The sequence below is a fragment of the Vipera berus genome (genome assembly GCF_964194415.1).
Source record: "Vipera berus genome assembly, chromosome: 6".
In the NCBI taxonomy this organism is placed as follows: Eukaryota; Metazoa; Chordata; class Lepidosauria; order Squamata; family Viperidae; genus Vipera; species Vipera berus.
The window spans coordinates 61783303-61796986 of record NC_138208.1 but is presented as its reverse complement, the minus strand read 5'-3'; the positions used below and the strand labels follow the sequence as shown (position 1 = coordinate 61796986).

At 39.0% G+C, this 13684-nt stretch overlaps 1 protein-coding gene across 1 annotated transcript in view; it reads left to right on the top strand.

The window, feature by feature from the left end:
- Nucleotides 1-13684, top strand: part of GRAP2 (GRB2 related adaptor protein 2) — a 40275-nt gene that overhangs the window by 20334 nt on the left and 6257 nt on the right. The window contains exon 5 of the mRNA XM_081330887.1: nt 9173-9295. Within this exon, the coding sequence (XP_081187013.1) occupies nt 9173-9295 (123 nt within the window). The remainder of the gene's footprint in view (nt 1-9172; nt 9296-13684) is intronic.

Sequence of the window (13684 nt, the reverse complement as noted above, 5' to 3'; positions counted from 1 at the left end):
ACTACATCTACATGGAGGGAAGCATGCAGTGGGGTACCTCAAGGTTCTGTCTTAGGCCCAGTACCCTTCAACAGTTTCATAAATTATTTAGTTGAGAGAAAGAAGGGGAACTCATCAAATTTGCAAACAACACTAAACAGGGGGAACAGCCTACGCTTTAGAAAATAGGCTCAAAATCCAGAAGGATCTTGATAGATTTGAACTCTGGGCCCTCCCCAACAAAATGCAGTTCAGTTATGAGAAAAGTAAGATTTTACACTTAGACAAAAAAAACCAAATGCACCTATATAGATTAGGTGGTACCTGGCTTAACAGCAGTAATTGTGTGAGAGATCTATGAGTCCTAGTGGATAACCACTTAAGTATGAGCCAGCAGTGTGCTGCAACTGCCAAAAAAGCCAATGCAGTCCTAGACTGCATCAACAGAGGGATAGTATCAAGATCATGTGAAGTGTTAATATCACTTTATACTGCAGAGATGAGACCACACTTTGGATATTGCATTCAGTTTTGGTCACCATGATACAAAAAACATGTTGAGATTCTAGAAAAAGTTCAGAGAAGAACAACAAAGATGTTTAGGGGACTGGAAGTTAAAACATACGTTGAGCAGTTGTGGGAACTGGCTGTGTCTAGTCCAACTAAGAAAAAAAATAGGCCAGGTATGATAGCAGTTTTCCAGTACTTGAGGAATGGTCACAGAGAAGAGGGGATCAACCTATTCTACAAGGCACCAGAGGGCAGGACAAGAAGTAATGGATGGAAGCTTAACAAAGAGAGATCCAACCTAGAATTAAAGAGAATTTCATGAGAGTGAGAACAATTAATCAGTGGAACAGCTTGCCTCCAAAAGTTGTGCGTGCTCCATCACTGGAGCTTTTTAAGAAGAGATTGGACAGATTGGAGATCTAAAGAAAACCCACACAGGGAGACCAATATCTGCTGTGACTCCCACCATCCATATCTGGACACTCCCTCACAAGGCAGAAAACATCCCCACTCCAGAGGGGGCCAAAAAACGAAAAACAGGCACCTAAGAATTATCCGAATTCGGTCTTTATTAAATCAGTGTCTGGATTCAACAAAAAAATGGCAGACTGAGCTGAGACTAACTAAGAGAATAACCTGGTCATTCTTTTCACAGCTGGTGTATCAGAGATGCTAAAACAAATATTTGGAAAATATCACATACCTGTGTTCTTCAAGCCTACCAACACACTGAGACACAGGCTTGTCCACCCTAAAGAGTGGACACCAAAACATAAGAAAAGTAATGATGTGTATGCAGTCCAGTGCAGTGAGGAGTGTTCAGAGCTCTACATTGGATAAACCAAGCAGCCTTCATACAAGAGGATGGCCCAGAACAGGTGAAACAACATCACAGGACCAGAATCAACAGTACACCTTCATTTAGAAGAAAAAGGACACTCTTTTGAGGACAATAATGTTCACATTTTGAACAGGGAAGATAGATGGTTTGAGAAACCATCTCAAAATCTTTCCCACAATGGAGGTGGAGGCCTCAGACCCAAACTGTCCCCTATTTTTTAGGCTGCCCTTTGATCAGTTACAAGAAGATTAAGTCCTCTTCACAGGCTCACCAGGTTCGTCAGACTTAATGATCCACCTAAGGTAAAGGACTTGGGAGTTGGAACATTTACATCCCAATGACTCTCTGCCTATTCATCTAATGAGCCTATCCAGATTAGATAAGAAATGAAATCTCCCAATTGTCATGACTCAGCTTCTAGACTCCCTGCATGTTATTCTTTCCCTATAAGAAAAAGGGAATATTACATTCCTGGGAATAAAGAGGGAAAAACAAAACAATTCTGTAATGTAAACTCCTTGTCTTGTAGTGTAAAGGCATGTGACTAGAGGTTTTAACCCTTCCTTTCCCATTTTGGGAGATAGATCAATTTGAAAAGAGATGAACTAAACCAGAACTGCATTATTTATAATAAGAATCCTTTTTAATTTTAAAAATAAAAATGCAAACTTCCATTAACAAGTTGGATCTGGTTTGGTGAAGTCAACTTAGTGGTGGGATTCAGCTGGTTTGCACCAGTTTGGCAGAAATGGTAGCTAATTTTTTATTGCCCAGGCCCAAATGGAGTTCCGGAAGTGGCATCCACACAGAGAACTGGTTGTTCACATATTTGAATCCCACCACTGAGTCAACTGTCAGTGTAATGCACTATGTTGATCACAAGATGTCATTTTTTGGTGTTTTTTTCTTCTTTAATGATGATGATTAATTGCAGAGTCAGGCAGATGTTTGACTGGTTTTGGCATTTTTTTCTAGGACCAGGGTTAGGCATTTGATGGTATTAAAGCTATTGTCACATGATATAAGCTGTTCCAGATAAGGCTGCCTTTTGCAATTGACTGGTGATGATTTTTGTCAATGCCATGTTCAAGTGGTGTCCAGATGTTTTGGGACTGCACCCAGCACTCTCTTAATATTGCCACTAACTTTGTTTTATTTTGCCACAGTTGTTCTACATCTATTTGCAGATCTTTGTATTTTGTAATTTTCTCCAGTTCTTTCTCTTCTATTCTGCTGTTTCCAGATACTGCCATGTCCACTATCTCGGCTTTTCGTCTTTCTTATCAAAAGTTGTTAAATATGTGATGTTATTCTCTGTTTGAATTCTAAACTCTCAGAGCATCTTAGTTCTTCGATTTCTATTACTCTGTCTATTGTGGTCCCACCAATTCTTGCTTGCAGCCAAATATTATTTGATATGAGATGGGTGACAAATAAATTTAACAGTAAATAAAAAATAAATATTTCTTGCAGATATTCCAATACAAAATTGTTGCTATTTTGTTATGCCATTCTGTGTGATCTGGCAAAAGCAGACTAGGCTTCTTCAGCTTCTTTGTAGAGGCAGTATTTGCTGTCTGTTGCTGTCTACTCAAGTCAGGCTTTGTATGCATTTGTTCTTAAGGCTTGGTCTTGTGCAGCCAGAATTAACTGCACTGTCTCTGTTCAACTTTCCTGCTCTTAGCCATTGCCAGGACTTGTTGCTATCTGCTTTGCATGCAAGTTTTATTTGTGTACTAGCCTTGTAATACTTTGTCTTTGTTATCTGTTTGTAACAATGTGAAGTCACAGCTGCCAGTTCTTTAGCTGGGTTGGCCTTCATCTACATTGAGTCCCTTCCAAGAACTTAGAATGTCATAATGTATCACTGTTGTATATGTGCAGATCCAAGCAGTGTGTCCTTCTGCAACTGACAGATGAAAATTTTGAAAATGTGCAAATTTTATAAGTATCATCCAAGATTTTTTGGTATGGCAAGTATGTCAATAACTACTGGAATTGCCAGGGCCAGTTTATACCATAATTTTTCAGCTTCAATTTTCAGATCTTGAAAAGATATTTTGTGATCTTCTCCAATTCTTTCTCTTCTATTCCACATCCACATTTTCTTCTTTCCATCACAGTTAAATCTGGTGTGTTAGGGGAAAAAAAAGAAGACATCAGTTTGGATTTTGAAATCCCACAATATTTTAACCTACTCATTCTCAACTACTTTTTCTACTCTGTGTTCCCATCAATAATTCATTACTGGCACGTGATAATTTTTACATATGTTCCAGTGAAACATTCTGTCAACTGTGTTATATAGCTGTTTATAATCAGTTTGTGCAATCTTCTTGCACAAGCTGAGTATATGATCTGTTTCTTCTGCCTCTTTGCACACTGCACAATCTGCAGTGAATCATTTCCCATTCTGGCCTTGCTTGGATTAGTACAAATAGTTTGCTCTTCAGCAGCCAAAAACAAGATTTCAATTGCAAACCATCCATATAAAAGAAAGGTGAGATTTTATTAGCATTTTTTGGTAGCCAAGATTTGTTTTTGTTTTTTTAAATCAATGACAAAGAAGGGTGATAATGAATCACTATGGAAGATGCCTCTCCTAAAGTTGACAAACCCTTTTTTTTTGGTTCCAACAATTCTGTCTTCCATGGTTTCATTATTTTTTCCATAAATATTCTAATGTTTGTATTGACAGCAGTTTCCAAACATTTGATGATCCAACTATGTGGCAATGTATCAAATGTGATTTTATGGTCAGTGCAGAGCAAAAGCCAGTTAAACTGGGTTTTTGTGCTTTTTGTAATTCTCCAAAACCATTTTATTCATCAGAAGTAGATCATTTGTACCTATGCTTTTTCTTTTATTTCTTTTCTATTCTACTTGAAATATGTTATTTTCTCCTAAATTATATTGGATGTTGCCTGCTATTATGCCTATGAGTAATTTAAATATTGCAGGCAAGCATGTTATTGGCCTACCATTTCCCGTTATGTCCCTTTTGCCAGGTCTTTTTGAATCAGATAAGTTTTGCCAGTTATTAACCACTTGTTGATGTTTCCTTTATACAAGACTTCATTAAGTTATTTAGCTGTAATTGAATGTAAGCTACTCAGATATTTGGGGCAAAAGCAATGCAATTAATCATATCCAGAAGATATCCAGTTTTAAATCCTTTTCACTAGATTTTTAACCATTTTTGCTATTATTATTAGGTCTTCCATTTGATTTTTACTAAATTTATCTTCACATTTTTTTTATCTATCTAGCATTTTTATTATAGTCTTTTTGAGTTTCACACAGATCCTTTCAAAACTGGATTGTTATCTTTTTTCTTTGGTTTTCCATTTTCAGAATTTCTATTGCCACTTATACTTTGGCAGAATCACCTCTGGTCTGATTGAAATAGTTGATTTTGCTTAAATTGGATGATCCATGCCTCATAGCATTCAATTTTCCCTGCTATTGCTGTAATTTCTTGCTTTATGTTTTCCAAAGCTTCTTCAATTTTTCAGGTGCTAAGCCATATTTTTTATTAAGCTTGTCTTAATCCTTATATTCTTCAGTTTTGCTCTTTTGTGTTCTTTAAATTACTCGTATCTGATCTTAATTTCTTTATGTTGGCCTCCAGTCTGATCTTCCACTTTGAGATTGAACATGATTTTGGTTTTAGTGTTCTAATTCTGACACCCAGTTCTTCTCCAACCACCTCAGCTGTACAGCTGGCAAGCTGACTGGTTTCTTCGATATATGCTATTTTAATCCTTGCATACACCTTATTCATATCCTTTATTATTGCTGTCAGGTCTTTCAAATCTGGCAGTCTTTGTCTTTCTACTAGTAATTCTGCACGTCATATTTTTTTCTTTTAATTCTTATCAGGGTGTCAGTTCAGTTTAGTTCAGTACTGCCTGTAAGGACTGTGTGGTTACTTCTCCTAAGCTATCATTTCCTTTACATTATCATTTTTTCCTTTATATTAGCATTGTTCTTATCTGAGTTTCTTCTGCAATCGTATTTTCACAATTTTTCTGAATCTCTTCTGCATCCCTGAATATTTTATTGCTGGTAATAAATAAATTTGATCTGTTTATTATTGTTCAGTGATATTTGAGTCTGAATAAATGTGGTTCTTCTGGCTTAGGTGGTGACTGATCCAGTATAAGATTCTTTTCTGTTTTCTTGCCATATTAAATGGGCTGATTGATACACTTAGTCTGGTTTTTCCATTAAGACCTGCATGGCATGGGTGACCCTTCTAGTGGAATATTCTACCGCCAACATAGCTCTCAATCTTATCACAGCATCACAAGCCCCTCCCTTATTGTTGTGTTAAAGAGGGAAATAGTACGATCTTCTGGAACATATCTGATGTATCCTTTCAGCTGTCACAAAGCATGCAATTACTGAATTTGTATAGAGATATAAGAATACTGCTAACAATTTAAAATCTAAAACACATTCAGCCTAAAATATTTGCTGATGTCTTAGAGACAGCCTGCACTCCAAAGCAAAATGTTCTGCTTCTTTTCCTGAACTTCCTAAACCTTTTGGGATAATTCCTACCAGAATGATTGAAGTGATCTTTGTATTTAAACATTCATTTCCAAATATAGGTTTTAGCAAACATTGAGATGTTGGACACACAAGGAGAGAAAGGCTCCATTTATGTGAAGTTCTGGTTTTAATTTTTAAAAACATCACATATTATCTGTTACAGAGTGGGGAAATCTGTCTCAGGGTGCATATGTATGTATTATTACAAAGAAACGAATTTATTTTGTGATTTGGACATAAAATCTCTGTTCTGAATTATTTACCAGCATTATAAAAAGCCGGGTTTTTTCTAATTAGCAATGAACTTATGCTCATATAAATGGGTGCCAACAGATTTAAGACCAAAGTGAAATCAGGTACAAAGCATAACCAGAAGTCATATAAAGCTAAATAAATTAAAATTAACAAAGAGTTGAGATCTTCAATCCTACTGAAGAATGGCATAAATTCTAGGATTTTGTAGAGCCATTCTCTCAAAGAATGTAAGATTGACAGAGATGTCTAAACATAAAAACATATTATGAGCCTTGGTGGAGCAGAGGGCTAATGCCTCCTTAAGTAACACCAGCTGCCTGCAATTAGTGCAGGTTCGCATCCCACCAGGCTCAAGGTTGACTCAGCCTTCCATCCTTCCGAGGTAGGTAAAATGAGGACCCAGATTGTTGGGGGCAATAAGCTGACTTTGTAATAATGCCGCTTGGGGTGTGTGTGAAAGCCCTAACAAGCAGGCATATACATAGAATGAAGGCTACTGCTAAGCTTGTAAGCCGCCCTGAGTCTTCAGAGAAGGGCGGATGTAATAAAAATAAAAATAAAAAAATAAATAAAGTGCATGAGCTTAGAAAAAACAGCTTCTGGGATTTTGTTCGAAAGAGCATGATTTTAAAAAAAATAACACAACCATTATTCAATATGGAAGCAGCCTCAATGTATTTAGGGACATGTTTCCCTTTCATTATGGATATTGCAACAAGTTGCTACATGAAATAATAAGCAATTCCTTTTTAATTAAAAAGCAATTCATAAATATTGCTATGAATATACTAAAAAGAAATATTTTATTTTAGAGATAATTATGTTACTCTTGTAAGCGGATCCCTTTTTTGTAATATATGCAGTTCAGTTGGGATTGAAGATTTTTATCGCTGCTTTGGTAAACCTCACTGGTTGCTGTTAATTTCAGAAGGTAGTACTGGAGGCTTACCATATTTAACTTAAACTTATTTGAAAAGAAAAACTCCAGATAACCCCTAGATAGAAACAAAGATAAATAATCTTTCTGTTGCCAACCAATGGTCATTCCAATTCTTGCAACCCAGATAAAGTAGTCTTAACAAATGGATTCACAGTATTTCACAATACAGCTGTCAAGCACAGGAAATCAAGAGTCCAGGCAGTTCAAATGAATATATAGGTGGTGTAATGTATTGGGCTTGCTTGTAACAACACATGGTAACGGCTGGAAGGCTGTTTAAGCTGGGAGCTAGCTAACGGCTCCCAGCACCTCAGACAACCCATCTCCAGCGCTGCTATTGGTTGCCCCTAGGCGGCAATGGGTTACTTCAAACCTATTGGCTGCCGCCTAGGGGCCAAGGTATAAATTGCTGCTAGTTCAGATCCTGCAAGCAATAAACCATGTACTTTGCTGAACTCACTCGCCTCATCTTCATTCGTGTGCAACGAACACAGTACACAATAGGTGTATTGCAAGCTTAAGCTCTACAAGAATCTTAACTACTAACAGTCAAAGCAAATTGATAGTAGATAAGAGTCAACAGAATTCAAGGTGGACTTAGATCTCTTGTAGGTACAAAGGGTCTTGAGGCTGGTGATGCATTTGACCCCTCCCTCTTCCTTGGGCTCAGCCTGGTCATCTCCTACAACAGCCTTCCAAAGCACGGCAGGCTTCTAGTGACTTGAATATATTCTGTGTGAATTGTTACACATAATATGATAAAGATTCTAGCCAATTAGTTTGTATACCTAGTTTAAGCATCATTTTATCCTTACGTAAAGCAGAGGTCAAAAAATGATCCCTCTGTGTGTGCATGTATGCCTGTGTGTGATCCTTGCAAATGAAAATATTATATATCAATATTATATAAATATATTTATTAAAAAGGGCACAAGCTGGTAATTTGAGCACAAAGAATAATCCAGGGAGGTTTCTTTAGCAAAATATAAACAACCTGTTCTTAAATGAAACAGAAAAGCTACCAATAGTTAAAGAACAATTCATCAAGCAATAATGTAGGACAGGAAATGGGGTCAAAGAATATCATAAAGAAAAGAGGGGGAAAGATCAGCTGGTAAAGTAATAGAAAGTAAATCTTTCATGATTTGTCAAATGCCATCTCCAAGACAGGGATAAATTCAATTGCAAGTAGTGCCATCCAATATTTGCTATAAATATTGAATTTTCTTCAAAGAATCTTATTCCTCTTCAGCTTTCCTTCATACTCTCAAGCCAAATTTTCCCATAATTTTCAGATGCTATTTTATTTCCAGCCTTAGCATTCTAGTTGCCAGGAATTAGTCTATTTATTTAAGTGCTTGTGGGCAAGGTTTGCATGTCATCACAGAATTAATTTCTATTCCCTCAGCATGTGTAGTTAGAGTATAGATATGGATTACTGTCGTTTTTATTTCCTTGTCTTTGACTCAAAGTGAGATCTTGCTATCATTTTTATTGTAACCTAAACAAATATCAATAATAATGACAGCTACTCCAGGACCACTCTCATTTTTCTTGTTTACCATGGATATATTGTTCCTCTGATGAGAAGTGACGCATTCCAGTCCATTTCAATTGACTGATCCCCAGAAAGTCAATGTTCAATCCTGACATTTTTACTTGGACACCATCAAGTTACCTTGATTCATGGTTCTGACATTCCATGTAAAGAATATGTAAGGGTCTATATATTTTTGCAGCCCTGAATTTTTCTTTTGGGAAAATAAAATGCTGCAAAGGAGAGCTCTGCTCTCAAATATAATCTTTTATTTCCAAGAATGTTTCTGGACCCCAAAGTCCCAAAAATGTCCTAGAAAGTAAAAAGTAATGAAGAACTGCAGTTCAGATTTTTGTTTGGAAGGGAAAACACAGAAAACATCTTGAAATGCTAGAAATAGTATGACTATCTGAATGGTGTGCTTACTGATAAATGGGACTAGTCACATTAATACAGCTTTCTTAAAAGATTTGAAAAACAGGAACATAATTTATGGGAAGGAATACTTATGAATAAATATGCAGTGTAACAGAGAAAACTTGTTTCTTTCCAGGAAGCATGTGATAAGAACCAATATAAAAAGGAGCAGGAAGCAGTCCACCCATCAATAAAAGATGCAAGATCATCAGAGCACAATAAATATGAGGATCCCTTTGCATCTTGGCATCATAAGCAGGTAATACAATGATCAATGCTAGGCAGAAAATACATCTAGATCTATATAATATACCAAGAAGGATTTGTTTCTCAGAATTTTTAACAATGACAATAAAAATAATTACCTATCACCAACTTATCTAGACATGTTTCAATTAGTTTTCAGTTGGGATTCAGCACCAAGCTAGCCTTGGTTATCCTTACTGATGACCTATTGTAGAGCCGGGATAGAGGTGATGCACCCATCCTGGTGTTTCTTGATCTCTCAGCAGTTTTTGATACCACTGACCACAGTATCCTTATGAACCATCTGCAGGGACACCATTTTATGGTTATTCTCATCCTTCTTTTATGGTTAGCTCCAGTCAGTGCTGGCAAGCGAGAAAAGGTTGTCCCCTAGACCAGGGCTTTTCAACTGGTGGTATGCGTACCACCTGTGGTACTTTGCCATGTGGCAGGTGGTACGCGACCATCCTAGAGAAGTGTAGTGGGGGAGGGAAATGAGTCGAAGGGACCCAAGCCTGAGGGACAGGCAATTTATTGATTGATTGATTGATTTTATATACCGCCCTATTCCCGAAGGACTCAGGGCGGTTTACAGGGCGAATTAAACAATACAAATAAATACAATTAAAATAGAATTAAATTAAGACTAGCCCACAATTAAAACAAATTAAAATTTAAAATTTAAAATTAAATTAAAACCCCCTGGGTCCAGGCCAGAAAGATCAATTAACCAAGTTTTCAGGTCCCGGTGAAACAAGCGAAGGTCTGGGGCAGTCCAAAGTTCCACCGGCAGTTCATTCCATAGGGCAGGCGCGCCCACAGAGAATGCCCTCCCCTTGGAATCACCCGCCGGCATTCCCTAACCGGCGGAACCCTAAGGAGGCCCTCCCTGTGGGAGCGCACAGGACGATGGGAAGCTGATGCTGGCAGCAGGTGCTCCCTGAGATAATCTGGACCCATGCCATTTAGGGCTTTATAGGTCATCACCAGCACCTTGAATCTCACCCGGAGGGCAACTGGAAGCCAATACAGCTCGCAGAGAAGAGGCGTTACACGGGAGTATCGGGAGACTCCCATCACAACTCCCGCGGCTGCATTCTGCACCAGCTGAAACCTCCGAGTGGTCTTCAATTGCAGTTGCAGGACTGTCTGGGCTTGGCAGAAGCCCCAGGAGCCGGCAGTTCTCCAGCTGATTGGTTCCAGCTGATTGGTGCTTCTGGAAGCAGCTGGGACCTGGAGGTGAATTGAAGAAAAAAAGGGGGGGAGGAGAGGAGAGGCTATAAAAGGAGGTAGTTTGGGCGGGAAAGAGAAAAAAAGACAATGGGGAAAAGTTTAATCCCTTTAAACCAATGTAATTAGTTTTACCCCCTTATCTTGAGTCTGTCTATGGCTTTTAGAAGGTTTTCTTTGAAGGTAAACAAGCTTAATTTAAAGCTATAGCTTTTTGCAATTGCCGGAGCCTTTCAGTTGCAACCTTGTGACATGTGACACTCCTGAGGCAGCTTAAAGGAAAAAAAGCAACAGAGTTTATATGTTTCTTTATTTTTGAGCCTTTCTTGCTTTGCACTTGATTCCTGTGTCTTTAAGGGTACAGAGAAGGGATTGTGGGGGGGGATTGCGTTCTTACTACACTGTGGAAAGAGATCAGGAGGGAGAGAGGAAGAAGGGCCAATCAGCTAGCTCAGGGGTCTACAAACTTAGGAACTTTAAGACCTGTGGACCTCAAAAAGCCATGATGGCTGAAGAATTCTGGGAGTTGAAACGTCTTAAAAGTGCCACGTTTGAAGACCCATCAGCTAGCTCATAGTGGTGCATATTAATAAACATGGATAAATTAATCATACATTTATCAGTGCAAAGGGAAAGTGATTCAGCAAAGCAACAGCCACCGAAGAAATTAAAACTGGTACTTTTTTACTTTTTTTCTACAGTTTGTAATATTTTATTAGATTATAGAATAAAATACAAAAATACAAAAGCAAATAATAGGACACAGTGGGGAAGAAAAGGGGGGGAGTGAGGGGCAGACAGGAAAAAGAACAGACTTCCTCTGTTGCAGTAGAAGGAAGCATTAACATTGAACCTGAATCTAATCAGTAAAACCCAAAATCTCCCCCCCCCCTTTTTTTTTAGTCATCAAGTTTTTGACACCTTGCTAAGCACTGGTGGTACTCAAATATTTTCATGTCCTAAAAGTGGTACAATCTGTGAAAAGGTTGAAAAGCCCTGCCCTAGACCCTATTATGTGGGGTGACCTTAATATTGTCCCTTCTTGCTTAATGTCTACATGAAGCCATTAGAAGAGGTGTGTGATGTTCAGCATCATCATCAGCATGTTGATGATACTCAGTTATATCTTTTGACTTTAGACTGGCAAAATGAGGCTCTTGAGTACTTGAAAACTACACAGGCCTTGTTGTGGAAGAACTGAGTTCGATTCAATCCTACAGAACCTGAGTAGTTGTGGATATTAGGGACCTCTGCATCGAAGGACTTTCCATCTGTACACTTGGATGGAGAAGCACTTCCCTGCTCAAGAATGATGCACAATCTGAGGGGTTTTTTCAATCATAGCTCAAAAAGAAGTGGCAGCTATGGCCAAGGGAGACTTCCCTCAGCTCCGTTTTCTGGATCCAGAGGCCCTTCAGACACTCAATCATGCCCTAGTTTACCTGAAGGATGAACTACACCAATGTATTCTACATGAAAACATAAATGTTTGAGTGGTGATGACCATGCCTCAATATGACTACGTATATAACACCTCTGTTCTACAAACTGTGCTGGTGGCTGGTCTGTTTGGCTCTCACTCTGTTGCTTTCCATAAAAGCCTTGCAGATTTTGTTCTCCCAGGCTTTGCTGTGAGATAGCTGGGACCCTTGAGTGAATTTGCTATTTTTGTTTTCTGTTTATATTGTACTCAGATACCCTCGTTTGGGGTTTGTTCAGGCTTTTTTTTTACTATTTGTAAACTATCCATAGTTAGTTAAGAGTTGACAGTATCTGATTTGATTTGAATAAATAAAATTAAGTGTAATTAAGAATGTTTATGATAAATAGAAATGGATTTTTATGTGTATAAACTATGAGCTCCATTCAGCTCAACTAGTTCCTCCGGTCAGAATAATTCTACATGTATTTCTTTGACATTTGAGTCCTGTTTTTAAGACTTTACATAGATGCCTACTGATCCCCTGTGTTCCATAGGAGAATAGTGGTAGTGATGGTAATGATTTGCATGACTTCACAATTATGGCTAGACATGATGAACAATGGCCCAAACTGATGATTTTTGCCAATGCAGAGCTTTGTTCAAAAATAAAACACAGCATTTCCTTGTTTTTTCCAGCTTATTAGTGTGATGTTTATTGTAATGATGCATATAAATAAAATTTTGAGTGTCCTGGCTTGTTAGGTCTGCTACTATACTCCTCAGCCGGCTTCTGGGTTTTCATTGGGGCATTTTCCTCCTTGCTGAAAGGTAAAGACAACCATTTGGTTTCATCCCCTTTATCTGCTGTGGTCTTCAGCTTGGTTGTAACTTCTCCTCTCTGAAGTGGGGCATGCTTGGTCATGGCCTCGGTTGTGGGTTCAAGAAACAGCCCCCTTCTTTTCCAGTGCTCCTCCAGTTCCCAGGCCTCAGCTCTGGCTTTGCAATACTGCATTATATATTTATATTTATATTTATTTGATTTTTATACCGCCCTTCTCCCGAAGGACTCAGGGCAGTGTACAGGGCAATAAATATCAAAAATACAAGATGCAAAAGTTAAAAAAACATTAAATAATTGTGCCCGATGCAATAAATTAGTTAAAATCAATGTTAAAACCCCAAACCCATCAGACCAGGCCGGCTTGTTCAAATAAATAAGTTTTTAGATCATGTCGGAAGGAGCAAAGGTCGGGAGCCATCCGGAGCTCAACCGGTAAGCGGTTCCAAAGGTCTGGCGCGCCCACAGAGAACGCCCTCCCCCTGGGGGTCACCAGTCGACATTCTCTGACCGGTGGCACCCTGAGGAGGCCCTCTCTGTGGGAGCGCACTGGACGGAGGGAAGTTGACACCGGCAGCAGGTGTTCCCATAGGTAATCTGGACCCATGCCATGTAGGGCTTTATAGGTCATCACCAGCACCTTGAATCTCACCCGGAGGGCAACTGGAAGCCAATGCAGCTCACGGAGCAGAGGTGTAACATGGGAGTATTGGGAGACCCCCAACACAACTCGCGCGGCTGCATTCTGCACCAGCTGAAGCCTCCGAGTGGTCCTCAAGGGCAGCCCCATGTAGAGAGCATTGCAGTAGTCTAAACGAGAGGTCACAAGCGCATGAGTGACTGTACGCAAGGCATCCCGGTCCAGATAGGGCCGCAACTGGCGCACTAGGCGAACCTGGGCGAAGGCCCCC